Source organism: Saccopteryx leptura, chromosome 4 (genome assembly GCF_036850995.1).
Source record: "Saccopteryx leptura isolate mSacLep1 chromosome 4, mSacLep1_pri_phased_curated, whole genome shotgun sequence".
Classification (NCBI taxonomy): domain Eukaryota; kingdom Metazoa; phylum Chordata; class Mammalia; order Chiroptera; family Emballonuridae; genus Saccopteryx; species Saccopteryx leptura.
In genome coordinates, this window is record NC_089506.1 from 215,508,831 (window position 1) to 215,530,526 (window position 21,696).

Here is a 21,696-nt window from a genome sequence, read left to right on the forward strand (position 1 = left end):
AACAGCCATGGCAGCTGGTTAACCACCCATCACCTCCTGGGGAAGACTGGGATGGGATGGGTGGGGTGACTTTTTTTTTACTTTTTAAAAACAGCTGTATTGAGATATCATTTGCACCCACTTAAACTGTGCAATTCAGTTTTTTGGGTTTTTTTTTGTGTTTTTTTGCCACATGTACTGTGAGGATAAAGACAATTTGCAGCAATCAGACAGGCACCCTGAGGAGGGATTTCAATCACTTCAATGTATTCAATGGAGAACTCAGTCTCGTTGGAAAGAAGAAAAGGCTACAGGTTGACATCAGTGGGAAAACAGAGAGAACTGGCTGCCATTCGCACTGTTCCGCTGGGCTTCCCCATCAGTGGGCAAACAGAGAGAACTGGCTGCCATTCGCACTGTTCCGCTGGGCTTCCCCATCAGTGGGCAAACAGAGAGAACTGGCTGCCATTCGCACTGTTCCGCTGGGCTTCCCCTACCGAATGAGGTCTGTGTGTGCTCACTTCCCGTCAATGTTGGGATTCTGGAGCATGCTTCTCTGTTGAAATCAGAAATTTGTTGGGTGAAAAATACATCTATAGTGTTCGGATGAGGTCAGGCTTCTTCAATATCTCAAGACCAGAAAGATGAGTGACTTGTTGAAGGAAATGACATTGAACTTGTATCAAATTTAGCTGCTTTGATCCAGCAAGCCACAACTGTTAAAAACAAAGATATCAAACAATTTTTTGGGTGGTATCTATGTTTCCTTTTTTTCTTTTTGTGGCAGAGAATCAGAGAGGGGTAGACAGACAGGAAGGGAGAGAGATGAGAAACATCAATTCTTCATTGCGGCTCCTTAGTTGTTCATTGATTGATTTCTCATATGTGCCTTGACCGGCGGGGGGGGGGGCCTACAGCAGACTGAGTGACCCCTTGCTTGAGCCAGTGACCTTGATCTCAAGCTGGTGAGCCTCGCTCAAACCAGATGAACCTGCGATCAAGCTGGCAACTTCGGGGGTCTCAAACCTGGGTCCTCCACATCCCAGTCCAACACTCTATCCACTGCACCACCGCCTGGTTAGGTGGTATCTATGTTTCTGACAAGGGAACAGTTCAGAAGGCTGATGAATAAGATCTAAGTTGTCCAGCTATTGAAACAGCAAGATGTCAGATGATTTCTCAGACTTACTTGTGATATTTTAAAGATGCGATAAAAGCCATGTATGGATTTGGGGAAATATAGTGTTCAATTGAGTGGGTTTTAGTATATTAGTAGAATTGTATAAACTTTACCACTAATTTAGAACCCCCAAAGAAACCCCATAGCAGTCACATACCTCCAATTACCCCAGCCCTAGACAACCTAGGAATCTGTTTTCTGTTTCTGTGGATTTGCCTATTCTGGACATTTATATAAATGAAATCATACACTATGTATTTTTTCAAAGTTCATTCATGTGTCAGTTCTTCATTCCTTTTTATGACTACATACCATTCCATTGTATGGACTATCCCAAATTTTATTCACTCACTTATCAATCGATGGACATTTGGCTTGTTTGCACTTTTTGACTATTACAAATAATGTTGCTATGAACATGCAAGTTTTTTTAATTGAACTTATTGGGGTGATATTGGTTAATAAAATTATATATGTTTTAGGTACACAATTCTGTAATACATCAATTGTATATTGTATTGTGTGTTTACCACCCCAAGTCAGGTTTCCTTCCATCATCATTTATCCTCCCTTGAATATGCAAATTTGTGTGTGGAATTATGTTTTAATTTCTCTTGGGTATATACCTAGGAATGAAATAGTTGGGTTGTATGAAAACGCTATATTTAACCTTTTGAGAAATAGCCACCATTTTATATACCCTCCAGCAGTGTGTAAAGATTCCAATTTCTGCCTGGCCTGTGGTGGTGCAGTGGATAAACCATCCGCCTGGAATGCTGAGGTCACTGATTTGAAGTCCTGGGCTTGCCTGGTCAAGGCATATACAACAAGCAAGCAATGAACAACTATAGTGAAGCAACTATGAGTTGATATTTCTTGCTCTAACACCCTCTCTCTGTAAAATCAATAAATAAAATCTTTAAATTATATAAAAAAAACCCGATTTCAATTTCTCCACCTTCCTTGCCAACACTTGTTATGTTGTCTTATTTAGTATAGCCATCCAGTCATCCTAGAGGGTGTGATGTGGTATTTCGTTTTTATTGATTTTTTTTTTTTTTTTTTGAGAGAGAGACAGAGAGGAAAGGAGGGAGGGAGGGAGGAAGAGGGACAGAAGCATTCATTTGTTGTTCTACTTAGTTGAGCATTCATTGGTGACTTCCCAAATGTACCCTGACCTCCGGGATCCAACCTATTTTTTTTTTGGCTTTTTCATTTCCCTAAGGCGTAATGATGCTGAACATTTTCATGTGCTTATTGGCCATTTAACTATATTCTTTGGAGAAATATCAATTCACTTCTTTTTGCGTATTTTTCAGTTGGTCGCTTGTCTTTTTATTGTTGAGTTGTAAGAGTTTTTAAAAACTATATTTGGATACAATTTCCCAGATATATAAATTGTAAATATTCTTTTCCTATTCTGTGGGTGCTCTTTCTACTTTCTTGTTGGTGTCCTTTGAAGCACTAAAGTGTTTAATTTGATAAAGTCCAATGAAGTTTTTTTTATTGCCTTTGCATTTGGTGTCATATGTAAGTAATCACTGCCCCCTCCAATGTCACGAATATTTACCTCTAAGCTTTTTTGTAGGACTTTCATAGTGTTAGCTCTTAGGTTTAGGTCTATGATCCATTGCAGTGATTTTTAAAAACTGTTTTTATTTTAGTACTTGATAAGTTTAAACTTCCTGCTCAAAGCAAGTGCTACTTTTGTAACGAAGAATGCACCATACAGGTGCTTTGACCTCGACAGCTGAGCTGGCCCCAGTTTCGCCTTCACGCAGGTGGGCGGATCCCTTCCCTCAAGCTGGAAAGGGGCGGTTCCACGCGCACGCGTAGCTTCCCAAATGCAGCCTCGCGCCTGCGCACAGGGAGGCCCGCGCCTGCGCAAATGCCGCTGGTCCGCACAGCGGCACCTTCCGCGCTTTTGCCTGGCCCTGTAGCCGAAATCTCGCAAACCCAGCGGGACGAGCTCGGTGGCGCGTAGGTTTGGTGTATGTGGGTGCTGGCTCGGTCGGCCTGGCTCTCCGCCCCGGGCCTTTCCGGGGCCTCTCTCGTGTCCTTGTCGGGCCCCCTTTCCGTTTCCCCGCTCCGGGCGCGTCTTCCTAAGGCCCCCCACCCCAGGCTCGTGCTCAGAGCCCCTCCAGCCCCCCACCCCCGCCCTCAGGGCCCCACGGTAGGATGGGGGACAACACCAGCCCCATCAGCGTGATTCTGGTGAGCTCGGGGAGCAGGGGCAATAAACTGCTGTTCAGGTACCCCTTCCAGAGAAGCCAGGAGCACCCGGCGTCCCAGACAAGTAAGTGGGCGCTGGGCAGTGGGCCTGGCGCTGGACCCGAGCCCCGGCCGCAGGGGCCCCTTCCCTCGTCGCCCTGCACACTAACATTTCAAGGCTCCCCCCCCCCTTTTGAGATCACACAGTCGCTGCCCACATTCGGCAAGTGTAGACAAGTGAAAAGAAACAGGAGAAAAATCACTTAAGGCCAGAGCCGCTATTGTTAACATTTCATCCATGTCTGCAGCCTTAAAAAAAAATTGTGTGTGTGTGTGACTATAATCTTAGCATTGCACGTGTTAATCTAAAAATAAAAGACCAAATTGAGAGGCAACAAGTATTTATTTGAAATCGATAAGAATAGCTATTTGAAATGCCTCAAATACTGTTCTAATTAAGAGACAAAGGCATTGGGTATTTATGAGAAAGGGCAGGGGAGCGATTTTATCAATAGGCATTTATTTCTATCGGTCTGATAACATATTGATGTTAACTCTAAACAGCGTTTTTAACTTTCAGTCCAGTAGTGTAAGGCAGATGGTCATCAGTCAGGCGGTCACAGTCTCTGCTTTCTTGTATCTTTGCAATCAGTGCTTCAGGGCACAAGGTTGCTGAGGCGTGCAGTTCAAAGATGGTTTTGTCCTGTTTTACCATTTTAATGGTTTGAAGCATTAGACATGCAAGGCAGTTCCTCTGGAGCTCCAGTTCCGTTTTAAAATGGTTCCATTTATTGTTGTTTTTTGACATAAAAATGTATTCAGCTTAGAAAAAATATGAAATTACAGATGCAGCTGAAGTTTTCTTTGACTACCTCTCCTCAGTTGTCCCCCATTGCAGGGATAACTGCTTACCATCTTAGTAATTGTCGCTCCTGTACATAGGTGCCAACCATGCATCCGTAGGAAAACAGCGATTGTTTGGGGGACTTTCCCCTCCCTTACATAAATGTATTCTGCAGTGGCTCTTTTTTCCATTGAACAGTTTTGGGCGTTTTTTCTGTTAAACAGCCTTGGAGAAGTACTTTGTGATTTAGTAAACAGAGATCACCCTCACTCAGTTGTATAAAATTACTTTTAGATTTGCTAATATGGCCCTGGCCGGTTGGCTCAGTGGTAGAGCGTCGGCCTGGCGTGCAGAAGTCCCGGGTTTGATTCCCGGCCAGGGCACACAGGAGAAGCGCCCATCTGCCTCTCCACCCCTCCCCCTCTCCTTCCTCTCTGTCTCTCTCTTCCCCTCCCGCAGCCGAGGCTCCATTGGAGCAAAGATGGCCCGAGGCTCCATTGGAGCAAAGATGGCCCGGGCGCTGGGGATGGCTCCTTGGCCTCTGCCCCAGGCGCTAGAGTGGCTCTGGTCGCAACAGAGCGACGCCCCTGGTGGGCGTGCCGGGTGGATCCCGGTCGGGCGCATGCGGAAGTCTCCCCGTTTCCAGCTTCAGAAAAATACAAAAAAAAAAAAAAAAAGATTTGCTAATATGGTACAAAGTTTTACAGGTACAAACAGATTTAGGTTATGAAAAGAAAATTCTTTCCCACCATTGGCCACTCAGCGACCCAGCCACCCATTTCCCCTTGTGGGAGCAGCTCCTGTTACCATTTTCCAGTCCTCTGAGTAAATACAAGCATATGGAGGCATTATTTTACCTTTCTTCTCAGCACAAGTGAACACTCTGTATACAGACACTGTTCTGCGGTGCTGTTTTCATTTTCACTTTACATCTTGGATATAATTTCAAAACTATAATCAGAATAACGGAATGAACATACTGTGATTTATTTATCCAGTCCTCTGTTGATGGGCATTTAAGTTGTTTCCAATCTTTTGCTGCTGTAGCCAGTGCAACTGTCCTTTCTGTATATATCACTGTTTTGCTGGATATTAAGATTAATTCCCAGAAGTGAGATGGTAGGAGCTAAGGAATAATGAGCATATTTCTTTTTTCTTTATTTAAATTTGCCAATGACAGTTATAGTCAATATTATTTTGCGTTAGTTTCAGGTGTACAGGATAATGGGTAGACATTAATATAATTTATTAAGTGATCCCTGGATAAGTCGAGTACCCACCTTGCACCATACATAGTTATTACAGTATTTTTTTTTTAAAGATTTTATTGATTTGAGACAGAAAGAGAGAGTGAGAGGTGGTAGAGGTGGATCGGGAAGCATTAGCTTGTTTTAGTTACTTCTTGTATGTGCCTGGACCAGGCAAGCTCAGGGTTTCAAACTGGCAACCTCAGCATTCCAGGTCGACGTTTTATCCACTGCGCCACCCAGGTCAGGCTATAGTATTATTGAATGTATTTCCTATGCTGTACTTGACATCCTGTGACTATTTTGTAACAACTTATTTGTACTTCTGAATCCTTTCACTTTTTTACCCAGCTTCCCAGCCCCCCCTACTTGACAACCATCAGTTTTCTGTATCTATGAGTCTATTTCTGCTTTATTTTGTTCTTTAGATTCCACATATGAGTGAAATAATATGGTATTTGTTTTTCTCTGACTTATTTCACCTAGTCTAATACCCTCTAGGTCCATTCATGTTGTTACAAAAGGCAAGATTTCATTCTTTTTTATGGCCGAGTAATATTTCATTACACACACACACACACACACACACACACACACACACACTTTGTCATCTTTATCTTGTCATCTATTGATGGGCACTTAGATAGCTTCCATGTCTTGGGTATTTATTATAAATAATGCAGTAATGAGCATAAGAGTGCATATATCTTTTTGAATTAGTGCTTTGGGTTTCTTTGGACAAATTCTCAGAAGTGGAATTGCTGGGTCATAAGGTAGTTCTATTTTTAATTTTTGGATAAACTTCATACTGTTTTTTATAGTGGTTGCACCAGTTTGCAAGCCCACCAACAGTGTGTAAGCGTTCTCTTTTCTTCACATCCTCACTAACACTTGCAGATTTATTGATTATTGATGATAGCCATTCTGACAGGTGTGAGGTAATAGCTTATTATGATATTAATTGGCATTTCTCTGATTTCTTATGTCTAATCTGTATTTTCTCTTTGGAGAAATGTCTATTCAGGTCCTCTGCCCATTTTTAAAGTGGATTTTTTTTTAATGAAGTGAGAGGCAGGGAGGTGGTGAGACAGATTCCCACATGCACCCCTACTAGTATCTACCCAGCAAGCTCCTACCAGTTGATGCTCTGCCCATCTGGGGCTGCTGCTCTGTTGCTTGACAACTAAGCTATTTTTAGTACCTGATGCGAGGCCATGGAGTCATCCTCAGCATCTGGGGCCAACTTGCTTGAACTGTTTGAGCCATGGCTTTGGGATGGGGTGAGAGAGAGAGAGAGAAAGAAAGAGGGAGGGAGAGGGACAGACAGGAAGGGAGAGAAATGAAAAGCATCAACTTGTTGCATTACTTTAGTTCAGGGGTAGTCAATCTTTTAATACCTACCGCTCACTTTTCTATCTCTGTTAGTAGTAAAATTTTCTAATTGCCCACCGGTTCCACAGTAATGGTGATTTATAAAGTAGGGAAGTAACTTTACTTTATACAATTTATAAAGAAGAGTTACAGCAAGTTAAAGCATATAATAATACTTATTTACCAAGTACTTTATGTCAGATTTTTGCTGTTTCGCAGAATAAATCTTTATAAAACAACTTACTATTGTTAAATCTATCTTTTTATTTATACTTTGGTTGCTCCGCTACTGCCCACCATGAAAGCTGGAACGCCCACTAGTGGGCGGTAGGGACCAGGTTGACTACCACTGCTTTAACTTTTTTTTTTTTTTCTTACAGAGACAGAGAAAGAGTCAGAGAGAGGGATAGACAGGGACAGACAGACAGGAACGGAGAGAGATGAGAAGCATCAATCATTAGTTTTTCGCATTGTGACACCTTAGTTGTTCATTGATTGCTTTCTCATATGTGCCTTGACCACGGACCTTCAGCAGACCAAGTAACCCCTTGCTCAAGCCAGTGACCTTGGGTCCAAGCTGGTGAGCTTTTGCTCAAACCAGATGAGCCCACGCTCAAGCTGGCGAGCTCAGGGTCTCGAACCTGGGTCCTCTGCATCCTAGTCCGACTCTCTATCCACTGCGCCACCACCTGGTCAGGCGACTACCACTGCTTTAGTTGTTCATTGATTACTTCTCATATGTGCCTTGATTGGGGGACTCAGGCTGAGCCAGTGACCCCTTCCTCAAGCCAGTGACCATGGGATAATGATCATGAACTCATGCTCAAGCCAGCAACCCCATCCATGCTCAAACTGGATAAGCCCATGCTCAAGCTGGTGACCTCAGGGTTTCGAACCTGGGACATCAGCATCCCAGGTTGATGCTCTATTCACCGCCCTGCCACCAGTCAGGCAAGCATAGTTAATTTTACTAGATCAGATTTTTCTATCTGTTTCATGAGCCTCTTGTGCATGGTGAACTTAGGTTCACCCTTAGGTCTGGTAAAGTGTTATTGTTTGTGTACATGTAGGATATTGGTATATGGACATTTAAAAAATCTTTCTGTTGCCTTTGCTTTTTTCAATCTAGTTGACATCATACACTGAGAGGATGTGTGTGTATCTATGTGTGTATATATATACACACATATATATATATTCTTTTTTTTCCCTAGCTTAATAGTATCAAAACATTTCTAATGTTATCATTATGGGAACCATAATGTTTTTTAAAAATTTTTATTTTGCCAAAAAATATATATTCTAAAATTTGCCATTTTAACCTTTTTTAGTGTATAACTCAGTGGCATTAATCATAGTCACCATAATTTATTCACCATACTGTATAACCAGTACCACTATTTCCAAAAAAATTTTTTTTTATAAATAAATTTTTATTTTAATGGGGTGACATCAATAAATCAGGGTACATATATTCAAAGAAAACATTTCCAGGTTATCTTGTCATTTAGTTCTGTTGCATACCCATCACCCAAAGAGAGATCATCCTTCATCACCCTCTATCCAGTTTTCTTTGTACCCCTCTCCCTCTCCCTCCCCCCCGCCCCCCACCCCCCGTAATCACCCCACGCCTGTCCATGTCTCTTAGTCTCATTTTTATGTCCCACCAATGTATGGAATCCTGCAGTTCTTGTTTTTTTCTGATTCACTTATTTCACTCCGCATAATGTTATCAAGATTCCACCATTCTGCTGTAAGTGATCCGATGTCATTATTTCTTCTAGCTGAATAGTATACCATGGTGTATATGTGCCCCATCTTCTTTATCCAGTCTTCTATTTTTTTTTTATAGTGATTAAAAGCCTTTAAGCAAACTCTTGGCCAATACAGCAAGAATCCATAAAAGAGCAGTGTCCTTAACATGTTCACCGAGTCCAAGTTGGCCCCATCACCATGCCAAATCCCTGAAAAATGCAACCCAACCACAGTTCAGTCTGTTAGGAGCTGTCACAGGGAGCAGGAGTCCAGGAAAAGTCCCCATCCAGGAAAAGTCCTCATGGCACTGGAATTGTTGTCACCATTCTATACTTTGCAGCTCATGTCCAAGTCCCAATGACCGCTGCTTCTAGCTGGTAATGATTCAGGTAGACTGGAACCAAAATTTTTTATTACCCCAAACTGAAACTTGTAGCCAAGCAGTGACTCCCCATTTCCCCTGCCCTCAGCCTCTGGTAACCTCTAATCTACTTTCCGTTTCTATGGATTTGCCTGTTGTAGATATTTTATGTAAGTGCAGTGTTTGTCCATTTGTGTCTGGGTTCTTAGCATAATGTTTTTAAGTTCATCCACGTTGCAGCATGTCTCAGAACGTCATTTCTTTTCATGGCTGATTACTGTTCCGCTGAGTGTATGTATCTCGTTTTACCATCACTTTTACTGGCTCCACAAGCCTCCGGTATGTGGCTGGATCCTGGTTTTTAGCCACTGTCTCCTTTTTGCCCTCACTCAGATAAGCCTCGTAGCAGATATGCTGTCAACAACACCGGAGATCATGCTGAGGACCAGGACGGTGACTCCAGGTAAGGGTTCTGATGTCACTCTACGATGGACCTAGTCCTGTCCCCGGCCTTGGCAAAGTCTCACCTCCTGTTGACCTAGATGTTTTCCCAGAGAAACCTGGTGCTTTTTTTCCCATTTGGTGGGTGTTTGGGGAACGCAGAGCTGGGGATTGTTTTCCCAGTCTGGCTTGCTGCGTAATTCAGCCACGCGTTCCAGCGGTGGGCTGTGTGATTGGTAAAGCAGGTCAGCGAACAGGTGAGGCCGTGTTTCTGTAGGACATATATCTCCCGGGAGAGGAGCATGGAGGAAAGCAGCCCCCAGTGCTGGCCTCGGACCTTACTCCTTAAGCACGTGCCCAGAGGTCAGATGTAGCCACTTGGATGCAGTACAGCCTGCCCAGGTGGTGATACGGGCTGAGAACTTGGGCTGATTTGACCCTTGCTCTCTTAGGGCACAGATGCAAAGCAGGTCTTGTTCCTTTCTCTGTGCCTTCCTATTCTCTGTGTTAAGGGCTATCGAGCAAACGTGAGAAATGACCGCTTCTGCCTTCTTAGCTTCATAGTAACACTGGCCTAAATGAGGGAGGAAAGATTGTAAATTGTCTGTTCTAGTTCCCCTAAACATAGCCAGGTCTTTGTGAGCTGAAGGACTTAGCCTCCACAGTTCCAGTCACTCAGTTCTCTGACAAGTCACCACAGCTACTATAGTGTTGTGTTGTACAGTTCCAAGAGTATTTTTTTTTTTTAGGTGAGATGAGGGGAGATAGTGAGGCAGGCTCCCACATGCACCTGACTGGGCAACCCTATCTGGGGCCGATGCTCAAGTACTGAACTATGTTTAGCACCTGAGGCTGATGCACTCCAGTGGAGCTATCCTCAGCAACTGGGGCCACACTCAAACCATTTGAGCCACTGGTTGCAGGAGGGGAAGAGGGAAAGAAGGGGGAGCAGGAGAGGTGGAGAAGCAGATGGTCGCTTCTCTTGTGTGCCCTGACTGGGAATTGAACCTGGGACGTCCATATGCCGGCTGACGCTCTATCCACTGAGCCACTGGTCAGGGCTGAATATGGTTTTTATTATCTTTGTGTGAGGACGTTGGGGACCTCTGGCATGACCAGTGACTGTCTCTGAAGAGACTGGCTTTGGAAGAGGGACTGGCAGGAGGGAAAGAGGATGTGAGAGCTGTTGGACATTCCATGGGTCCTTCTGCTTGATGTACAGGCACACAGAACGCTTTTTGCCCCCGCACACCAAGCGGGTGCGTTTTGTCCTCCTGGGCCACAGACTAGTTCAGAGCAGTGCTGGCCGGCCGCCTGCTGTTCTTCCTCCCGGCTCCGTGGATGTGAGGCTCAGGATGTGACAACTCATAAAGAGCTCTTGGAATGGTCTATGTGGAGGTGTTTTTTAGGAGTCTGTAATTCCTGCAGTTAATTTTCAGAGGCTTATAATAAAATGACTATGAGGTAATGTCCTTTGGTCATGTTAGCATATCATAGCATCTGATGATCTCACTTGCCACGTTTTCAGAGATACAGGTTCATATCCTTCAGGCCCAGCCTTATTGTGCCTAGCTGCTACTCTGCACCTGGCTCCTGGGGTGACCCTGCTGTACCTCAGACGCTTTCCTGGAGCACCGCAGGAAGGTGCATCATGACTGTTCCGTTTCCCTTGATTGTCGTTCTCAAAGGTGCTTTTCTTCTGGAACCAGCGGAATGTTCCTGCTTGTCAGTGTGCCGGCTTGAAGCAATGTTAACAGGCCGCATGGTAACTTCTCAGTGTGGTGGTGGCCTGCCGTAGGGAAATGAGGGCCCAGGGCTGTGCTGCCCAGTGGTATAGTCACTGGCCAGTGTGATCATTTAAATGGAAATGAACCAAATTTAAATAAAATTAAAAATGTATTTCTTCAGTTGCACTCGCCACATATCAGGTGCTCAGTGGCCACATGTAACTAGTGGCGTATATTGAATGGCGTAGATTTAGATTATTTCTGTCACTGCAGAAACTCTGACAGCACTGGGTTAGAGGGTAGGCTGGCTTTTAAGGTGAATCATCGAGATGATGTGTTTTAGGGTAAGGGTTAACTGCCACTTTAAAAACCCTACTAAAATTCAGAAGGGAGAGAAGAAAATAGATTCTGTCTGTTGTCCCTAAGGCTTGAAATTCAAGTTTACAAAAGTTGTGGGGTCCTTGTTTGTTGGGTATTAGGGGCCAGGGAGCTAATGCTTAATTCCATCTCTGGTTTAATGAGCCCACACCTGCAGGGACAGAGCCATCTGGAGAGGTACAACAGGAAGCCTGGTGTCCACCGGAAAGGCTGTTGTGGGCCTGACCTCCTGATGTGCTGGCCATCTCTGGCTTCCTCTCCATGTTTCAAGCAGTATTCTGAGAAGGAGGTGCTGGTGGCTTGGAGAAGAGTTGACTTCATTTGAAATGCCCTGAAATCATTTTTCTTTTTTTTTTTTTAAAAAGATTTTATTTATTCATTTTGAAGATGAGAGAGAGAGAAAGAGAGAGAGAGGAGTAGGAAGCATCAACTCCCGTATGTGCCTTGACCAGGCAAGCCTGGGGTTTCGAACCAGCGACCTCAGAGTTCCAGGTCCATGCTTTATCCATGGCGCCACCACAGGTCAGGCACAGATCATTTTTCTATAGCCATCACCCAGAAGACTTCCCAGAGCTGTGACTGGGTTCTGCCTCTGCCCTTTCTCTCCTCTTTGCACTGTAGGGCACTGGAATCGGGTGGCGCTGCGGCCTTTCTCAGACCTAGCTACCTTTCTTGAAGCAGCGGGTCCAGCTTCTAGGCATTGATGCCTAGGCCAGACGGGGGCCTCGGCCAGGTGAGCTGTGGCACACACTGGCACACTACATGCAAGTCCTCCATCCCAGGCACGCCTGGGGCTCCCCCGCGGCCTCTTTGGACAGCTGTGCCTGTGTGGCACATGTGCAGAGATATGCTGAAAGATGCCCCTACTTGCTGGAGTTGAGGTCAACGCACAAGAATGCAGATAAGCAGTGTTGTCCCCAAGCTTGGGCATCTTCTTTCCCTTTTCCTGCCCCCGCCGAATCCACACCGGTATCCACATCGGCATGTCCCTGCAGGGTAGTGTGCTGGGACAAGTGCAGGTTCAGGGTCCCAGGTCTGATTCTCAGTCTGCGTCCTACAGGATATGACCTTGGGCCTGTTCCTTAGACAGCGAGCCTCCTCTGTAAGATGCCTGCAGGTGGCAAGGCACCTCTGCCTCGCCCTCTTCGGTCTAGAGGTCATGGGGACATCTGTGTCTAGGTGAGAGGTCTTGCTGATGGCTCTGCCTCCCTCAGAGGGGCAGACACAAGTCCATAAAACATGTCACCAGCACTCCCCAGTAAGGAAAGGAACACTGCTGACACTTGGAGTCCACCTGTGCTGCTTCCCTTTCGAAAGTGAAGGCATTTTGTTGTGACTTGTCTCGTGGTAGGAGTTACACTCAAGCTCCTCGGATTCTGACTTTCTTAGTGATCTTGGGAAAGTCCACAAAACAACTTGCCCCTTTAATGCTGTATAGTCTGATGAGCTAAAATTTGGCAGCTACTGGAAGAAGGTTTTTTGTTTGTTTGTTTGTTTTACAGAGACAGAGAGTCAGAGAGAGGGATAGATAGGGACAGACAGACAGGAATGGAGAGAGATGAGAAGCATCAATCATCAGTTTTTTGTTGTGGCACTTTAGTTGTTCATTGATTGCTTTCTCATAGGTGCCTTGACCGCGGGGCTACAGCAGACCGAGTAACCCCTTGCTCAAGCCAGGGACCATGGGTCCAAGCTGGTGAGCTTTTTTTTTTGTTGTTCATTCCAGATGAGCTGGCAACCTCAGGGTCTCGAACCTGGGTCCTCCGCATCCCAGTCCAATGCTCTACCCACTGCGCCACCGCCTGGTCAGGCGGAAGAAGGGTTTTTTATTGTGTGTTTCACTGTGGGTGTTTGGCAATGCATGTTTCTCGGTGAGAGCTGTGGTAGCAGCAGTCCCAGGAGGGCAGCCCAGTGGACCTGACATGACGTCACGGCAGGCTCTCCCCCTCCGATGCTGTCTGCACCGTGGGGCTCAGGCCAACTTCCTGTTTCCAGGAAGCTCGGAAAGCAGCACGTCCCAGGACACAGGCCTCTGTAGAAGAGCTTTGATTCTTAAATATACTTTCTAAAAAACCTCGGGTCGGGTAGTGCAGAGGTCTCGGGGGTTTTGCAGTATAAATCTCTACAGATCTGCCGTGACTGCCTGGCTGCTGAAGGGCCCCAGTCATGTTCTGGACAAAGGCTCGGTGACATCAGCTATGCAGGTGGTCACAGCATCTTAAGAATTGGGGCCGAGATTTTCAGTGGCATTCTACAGGTTTCATAAGGCTTTTACCAGTGGGGATCTTATTTGATCCTGTTGAGATGGTTTGGCAGATTAAATACTTGTGCCCAGGCATCTAGCCAGTGTGTGTGTGGCTCGGCTCTGAGCCAGGTCTTCCGACTTTCCTCTTGCTCCTGCGACCTGACCCTCCTTCTTGCGCAGTCTGTGTTTACGTGAGAGAATTTGAGCTTTAGTGAGAAAACTGGTAAGTCTTCAACTTGGGGAGTGTCTGTATCCATTCTTGTCTGGTAAGTTGCATAGCCTTCATCTCAACAGTTAATACTTAATGGTGGTACTTCTGCTAGACTTTAATACTATTTGGATAAAACAACTAAGTTGTCATGATTTTTAAAGTCAATGTGTTTTTGTTTGGTCTTGATGATCCTGTTCCCATTTCAGCGAGCCCTGTCCTCCAACCGATGAGCAGTTGGTTGCAGGGTAAGACCAAGACTTCTCCGCCATCTTTCTGTCTTGATTCCTGCTACCTTCTCTTCTTGTAATTGTGCTTAATCACTGATTTCCCTCCATGTTGAAGAATGACTAATGAGGCACACAGGCTCTTGCTCGGACGCACTGCCCTGATCCCCCACGAGTACCTAGGCTTCCTACAGCCCTTGCTTTTTCTCCACTTGGAGTTATTCAGCTATTTCACATTTACCCAAGGGGCCCAGGCGAGGCTGGCTGGCAGCAGGGAGGCTTCTGGGACTAGGCATGCACTCAGACCTCCTCCTCTAGGCAGGTACCCGTGGCCCTGTGAGGGTGGTGGGTGAGCAGGAGTAGGGTTTCCTGTCTCCCTAGCTTACCGCCCTCCTAGAGAGACCCTTGATTACTGCTCCTTGCCTTCATTTCTCAGAGCGTGTTAGTGGGGGCCTCTCCCAAGGGCGGGGGTTAAATGTACTGCTGGAGCGTAGATGCTGTTGTGTGTGCCCTTTAGAGTCAAACATGTACTCACGGAGTTTTTACGGCACTTCTCCAAGAGGGCGTGAGTAAGGTGGGCCCGTCCTTGCCCCCAACAGGACAACTCCATGCATTGGCGGTGTACAGACCGTCTTTGAGCCGGCCCCCGTAGCAGGAGGGGGACAGGGGCGCTCCCTGCCGTGCCAGAGAGCAAGCCCTGCTCCTGAGTGTCTCCGGAGGGACGAAGGTCTTGCCTGTTTTCCGCCTGGGCTGGTTCATCTTCTTAAATGTGTGTGCGGTTTTTTATTTCTAAGTTATTCTAGGAATATTAGTTTTTTAGGGTTTTGGTTTTTCTTGAATATTAGTTTTTTGTAACAGCTATATTATTGTGCAAAATATATTTCACCGGGCTTTTTATCATCAAAGCAAGGAAAAAGGATATTTGTAAATTTTGGAAACAACAAATATTGTCACTTGTTTTTGTTTCAATATGCTATTTATAATAGTTATGTTCCCTACCCCCAAATCTCATGATAAAACTCTGTGCCTTTGTGTATGTCAGCAGACACACTATAAAAAGTATAAAGCCACTCAAGCGGTGTTTTCATAGTAAGCGTTAATATTACAGCGGTGAGTGGATTTCTGTGTGGGCCAGACATGCTCAAGCAGAGTGACAAACGCCATCCTGCTGGCCACCCCAGAGGGCCCCTCCTACGCGGCCCCTTAGGGCAGTGTGGCTTCTAACTTCAGCAGCACACGGCTTTCCAGCCGGCTCCTCCTGCAGACCCTGGCCTCTCTGGTCGTGGGGGAAGCACTTTTTATTTGGCACTTGGAAGGGTGCTTTCAGATTTGGATATTTATAGCTGTTCGCTAGACCGCCACTGCTTGCCTCTGCCAGACTACTCAGGCTCCTGAGCTTGTGGCTGAGGGCCGGGCTGAGGCTCGTCTGTGGGTCTTGAGGAGAACAGAGGTTTTTAATGGAGGTATTTGGATATAACGAGAAAGAGTGAACTCCTGGAGTAGTGGGAAGTTGTTTTCTGTACCTTATCTCTGTGTCCGAGTCCCTGGGTGGCCGAGTGGAAGGGCCATTTGTTCTGATAGGATGTGAAATGCTGTCACTGGACCAGTCATTAGGGCAGAAGTGTTTCTTTGGGTTTATCACCCTGAACCGTCCGTCCCTCACGTCACCATGTCCCTCAGACAGGAGTTACAGGGCAGAGTGAGCCAGGCAGAGTTTTTGAAGAAAGCATATACTGCCTCTGGTCTAAGAGACTGGAATCTTCTATCTCTGGTCTAATCATTATGGAGAGCAGTGTTCCAGGGAAGAGAGACCCACAGTGGGCAGCTAAGGACTTGAGCTGTGGGTCCCACGTTTCCCAGACCGTCTCTGACAACCTGGGTGTCAAAGGGCCAGGTGCAGGTCTGATGGTGCAAGAGCAGACCCTCTGCATCTGGTTTGTCTGGGGGCCACAGGGCCACCTAGGATGCCTAGGGGACCGTGTCAATCCTGGGGAAAACTGGAGACCAATGTGACACCCCCCCCCCAAGGCCGTAGCGGTTCTAGCCCCCCCAAAAATTTCTGGGGGAGAGACTTGGAAAGAGGCCCCTAGCTGCTTTCTTGCAGCTTGTCCGAGTGCTGGTTGATCAGCAAGGCTGGCTCTAAGTTACTCTTACAGTAGGTTGTGGGCCCTGCCATGTGTAAGGAGCCCAGAGCAAACGGCCCCTTCCTGGGTCCTTTTATCCCAGAGTCACTTGTTATTTCAGAGTTGAGCTGAAGCAGCAGTTTGTAGCAGACACCAGACTGTCTTTTTTTTTTTTTCTGAGAAAGAGAAACAGGAAGGGAGAAAGATGAGAAGCATCAACTTGTAGTTGTGTCACTTTAATTGTTCATTGATTGCTTTTCTTACATGCCTTGACCAGCGGGCTCCAGCCAAGCCAGCGGCCCTTTGCTCAAGCCAGCGACCATGGGGTCATCTCTGTGATCCCACACTCAAGTCGGCGACCCTGCACTCGAGCTGAATGAGCCCGCACCCAAGAGGTTTCAAACCCGGGACCTCAGCGTCCCAGGGGGATGCTCTCTCAGCTGCGCCACCCCAGTCGCCCGTGCAGGCCATCTTTTCTCTTTAGAGAGTGGAGAGCTGTGGTGTTAGTTGCCCCCTCCTCCCACATCCTCCAGGAGAAAGCATGTGGATGGTGCCTGATTCGCTGTAGTTCACAGCAGAGGCCCAGGACACACGCTGGAGTGTCTGTCCTCAGTAGCTTGTAGGACGGTTGGGCTCTCTCTGCCCAGGGGCAGAGCATGGCCCACGGGGAGCTGGAGCCACTTCCCCCAACACAATGTGCCCTCCCAACCTGGATGCTAGAAATGCCTCCCTCAGCTGGAGAGGTGAGCACAGGGCTGGGCTCTCTTCTGGCTCCAGCTCAGACTTGGTGCGTCAGTGTTTCTAAAGCGGAGGCCCCTCTCCAGGCCTGGGCTTGGAGATAAGAGTCCGCACCGCACCCTCCAGCACTCTCCTCCCTGTGGTGACTCCCTTATCTGGACACCCCCCCACCACCACCACCACCGCAGGAAGGAACAGGGTTGCCAGTAAGAAAATGTAAGTGCACAGGTGCACCTTGCAGAGGGTGGACTTGTGTCCGAGTCCGTGCTCACCTGCTCCACAGTCGTGCCCACTCCGCGGTGCCCAGCCCTGTGCATCCTGTGTTCATATACCAGTCGATCTGCACGTACACATCTTAAAAGTTTCTCCTGATAAAAACTGGAAGGTTGGAATGTTCAGGATAGGGAGAGCCAGGCAGCTGTGCTGAGGAAGGTAATGAGCAAGCTGCAGTCAGTGCTGTACCCTGGCCCTTTACACAGCACGAGGGCTTGGGGGTTCCTGGGAGTCAAGGGGTACAGCCCGGTAAACCTGGGCCTGGTGGTGGAGCCCCCACCCCACACCTGCGAGCCTTAATGAGCAGCTAGCTCCTCAGGGCAGCGCCAAGCTTCAGCTGTTCCTCCCTTTAAAAGCAAACTGCAACTTGTTTCTCTCCTGAATTTCAAAGAGCATGCCCAAAATTGACAGCATGTGCCTTCAGTCTATGCTTCTCATGCCTTTGACCTTGTAATTTTGGTGATTTTGTGTCTTGAATCTTGGGGATTGCTTCAGAAGGCAACTGATAGAAGCTTTCAGGTCATCAGTGGGGCCCAGCCACTTCGTGCACAAAGCGACCATATGCTGAGATCCTTCTCCTCTTAGGGCAAGGGTCTGGGGCCGTGACACTTGTTTACTTATTTCCACTCTACTTCTTTTTAATTTTAAGGTTTTCAGATGTCATTCTGGCAACAATTTTGGCAACCAAGTCTGAAATGTGTGGCCAAAAATTTGAACTGAAGATTGATAACGTGCGTTTTGTTGGGCACCCGACGCTCCTGCAGCATGCGCTGGGGCAGGTAAGGGCCCCCCTGGGCAGACGGGCCCTCCCTGGGCAGGCCTGGCTCACCCTGGTCTGGGCCCTCGGAACTGACACAGGCTGTGGGAAAGGCCGCCACTGTGCAGCAGGCTCCATGGGCTCCTTGCTGTCAGCTGCACGTTGTCTTAGGCCCCGAGGTCCCTCAGAGAAAGAGACGGGCATCCTTACCCCCAGAGTTTCAGTGCCTGCCCCTAGCTTTTGTGAAGTGGTGTAAGCACTTCTTCCTGTTAAGTCATATTATAGCCAATATGACTATGAATTTCGCTCTTACTGTGGTGCTGAACCCTGTGCATGCATTCTCTGATGAAGGAAACGCTGCAGTACTGGGGAGCTTCAAGAAGATCGCATGTACGGTGACCCGAGGGAATTTGCACACCAGAACCTGCCAGTCAGTCCTTCTCACACAGGCAGAATCAGCGACAGCATCAGTCAGATTCGGAAGGGGTTTGATTTGACAGTGTAAGATTTAGCTCCATTTATATGATCCAGAAAGATGAGGGTCTGTGATGTGGTCCTCAGATCTCCATGCCTGAGCACATGGAAGGAGCTTCTGGGGTGGTTGGGGGTGCCAAAACAGGAGGCCCCGGACACACCCTCCCTCCTCACTGAAACCACCGCGGGCGGGGATTAGTCCCTAACTGGGACCTGTGGGTGATGGAGGGTAGACATGGCAGCCTGCCAGCAGTCAGAAGTGCACAAAACTGGAGTGACAGGGTGGTGATGAGTCAGTGGGATGGGTCAGGGAGAGCTGGGGTCCTGGCCTCTTATGCCCCCTGGTGGTGACACTTGTAATCAGCTTGGTGTCTGTGATGGGTTGGCTGGATGCCGGAGCGGCAGCCTCCTCTCTGCTGCCTCTGAGCGTCGTTCTATCCCAGGTCATCCTGAGTTCTCGTCATGCCTGGCAGAGACAGCCTGAGGAACTCAGGTGGACACTGGGGATGGCAGAGGTGGGAGTCTGGGCAGAGAACACTCCATCTTATCTTGTCCTCTGGGCACTTCAGCTCACTTCTAGTGACTGGGACGGCCTCGTCACTTTGGGTCATAGCACCGACCTATTCTTATCTAAGTGGTGACTCATCTGTCCATGCAGCCACCACTAGCTCATGCAAAGGCACTGATCACTTTTCCAAGACGCTGGGCTTCTGTTTTCTTCTGGTTCTGCTATTCTGGAACCTTCTCCCATGCCTGAAGTAGAATAGCTCTAATCAGCCCTTCTTGGGAAGTGGTGGCTCTCATTCATTAGAATCATGCCTCTTTTACAGGTTTCCAAAACAGACCCGTCCCCGAAGAGGGAAGCGCCCACCATGATTCTTTTCAATGTGGTGTTCGCTCTGAGGGTGAGTGCTTGTGCAAGTGGCTGACGGGCGCGGGCCGGTCAGGGAGGGGGGGCAGGGGAGTACCTGCAGCTCATCTCCGGAGGCTGTGTCACTGACAGCTCAGACTCAGTGGACGGGCACTGGTCTACTCCCACTGCTTTCCTCTTTTAAAATAATAAAATACACATAAAGTAAAATTTACCATGTTAACCATTTTAAAGTGTAGTTTGGTGGCATCTAGGAACACTGTTTTGTAACCGTCACTACTAATAGTTTCAGAATGCCCTAAAGGGGACTAATTATTCACCTTTCTCTCCCCCGCCCCTTCCCAGTCCTTAGAAACCACCAGTCTGTTTTCTTTCTCTGTGAAATGAACCCTACAGATGTGACCTTTGGTGTCTGGTTTCTTTCACCGAGCACAGTGATTCTGAGATTATCTCCTTATATATGGATCACTACTTTATCCCTTTTTATGGTCAAATTATATTCCATTGTATGGATATACCACTTATCTAATCATTGTTGATGAATATTTGGGCTGTTTTTACCTTTTGGCTATTATGAACAATGCTATTAAAGACATTTCTGTACAAATTTTTGTGTGGACACATGTTTTCGTTTCCTTGGGCACATACTAGGAGTGGGATTGCTGGGTTATATGGTAACTCTTTGTTTAACCAGACTGCTCTTCACTGTGGCTGCACCATTCTATTTATACATTCCCATCAGCAATGTTCGAGGGGTCTCATTTCTTTACATCCTGATAACACTTGTTATTTTCCATTGTTCAAATAATTAAGCCTGATTGTTCATAAAGCAGTTCTCAGTGTTGTCTGAAGTTATGGGGTTTTTGTGGGGTTTTTTTGGTTGTTATTGTTAGCAAGAGAGAGACAGAAAAAGAGAAAGAGAGGAAGGTAGAGAGAGATGAGAAGCATCAACTCATAACTGCATCACTTGAGTTATTCATTGGTTGCTTCTCATTTGTGCTTTGACTGGAGAGCTCCAGCCAAACCAGTGACCCCTTGCTCGAGCCAGTGACCTCTAGGCTCAAGCCAGTGACCACGAGATCTGCACTCAAGCTGGTGAGCCTGTGCTCAAGCCAGCAACCTCGGGGTTTTGAACCTGCGACCTCAGTGTTCTAGGTCAAAACTCTATCCACTGCAGCTCCACTGGTCAGACTAAAGTTGTGCTTTTATTTGTTTCAGGTAATTCCTTTTCAGTAAAGCTGTCAAAATATAAGGAATGCAAATAAACATGGAAAGCACCCCTGGGTAAAGACTGGCTTATACCTTCAAATCCCTGGGCTTGCCCGGTCAAGGCACATACAGGAAGCAACTACTACGAGTAGATGCTTCTTGCTTCTCCCCCTCTTTCTCCCTCTCCCTCTCTTTCTCTCTCTCTTTCCCCCCTCTCTCCAAAAATAAAATCTAAAAAAAAAAATACTGGCTTTTATTATGAAGAAACTTTGGAATACCTATGAAATTTATATTCAGTGACATTTATTTATTTACTTTTTAAAAGATTTTATTGAGTTTTAGAGAGAGGAGAGAGATAGAGAAGTGGGGAGGAGCGGGAAGCATCAACTTAGTTGCTTTTCATATGTCCCTTGACTGGGCAAGCCCAGGGTTTTGAACCGGTGACCTCAGCATCCCAGGTCAGCGCTCTATCCACTGCGCCACCACAGGTCAGGCTACCAGTGGCTGTTAAATAATGGCATTCCTCTGAAATGTCCCAGTATCGGTTTTCACCAAAGAACCTAGTAGTTCTTTCTGGTTGGGCGCGTGATCTGTGCGATGGCTTTTGTGCTGCAGAAATATGAGCGAGAAAATGACTGGATTTCAGTGGCAAGGAACAGGATGTGCTCTGCAAACCTTCAGAGTAGCGGAAACGAGACTGAGTATGAAGAGAACCTGTAAAATGCCATTCTAAGGCTCAAGGTGTTGTTTTTTTCCTGTGGTGGCTTTTTTGGTGTGGAGACAATAGGTCTCACTGTGAATGGTTCAAAATCAAGATAATGCTAGAGAAAAAACTCCATTAGAATGAAGCTAAGTGTGCCTGACCTGTGGTGGCTCAGTGGATAAATCATTGACCTGGAACACTGAGGTCACCGGTTTAGAACCCTGGGCTTGCCTGGTCGAGGCACATAGGGGAGTTGAAATTTCTTGTTCCTTCCCCCATTCTCTCTTCTCTAAAATGAATAAATAAATTAAAAAAATCTTAGAAGCTAAATTTTTAAAACTGGCGTAACTTGTTGATAATAAGGAACTACCAAG

The 21,696-nt window shown here is 46.7% G+C and overlaps 1 protein-coding gene across 6 annotated transcripts in view; it reads left to right on the forward strand.

Moving 5' to 3' along the window:
* The first annotated feature begins 3,047 nt into the window (after positions 1 to 3,047).
* Positions 3,048 to 21,696, forward strand: part of NPRL3 (NPR3 like, GATOR1 complex subunit) — a 47,578-nt gene continuing 28,929 nt past the window's right edge. For 3 of the 6 annotated variants that reach the window (XM_066383083.1, XM_066383084.1, XM_066383088.1), the window contains exons 1-5: positions 3,048 to 3,455; positions 9,342 to 9,411; positions 14,157 to 14,195; positions 17,958 to 18,087; positions 19,370 to 19,444. In XM_066383083.1, coding sequence (XP_066239180.1) covers positions 3,338 to 3,455; positions 9,342 to 9,411; positions 14,157 to 14,195; positions 17,958 to 18,087; positions 19,370 to 19,444 — 432 coding nt within the window. In that variant the 5' untranslated portion in view covers positions 3,048 to 3,337. The remainder of the gene's footprint in view (positions 3,456 to 9,341; positions 9,412 to 14,156; positions 14,196 to 17,957; positions 18,088 to 19,369; positions 19,445 to 21,696) is intronic. The other 3 variants (XM_066383085.1, XM_066383087.1, XM_066383089.1) reach the window with 2 other exon arrangements.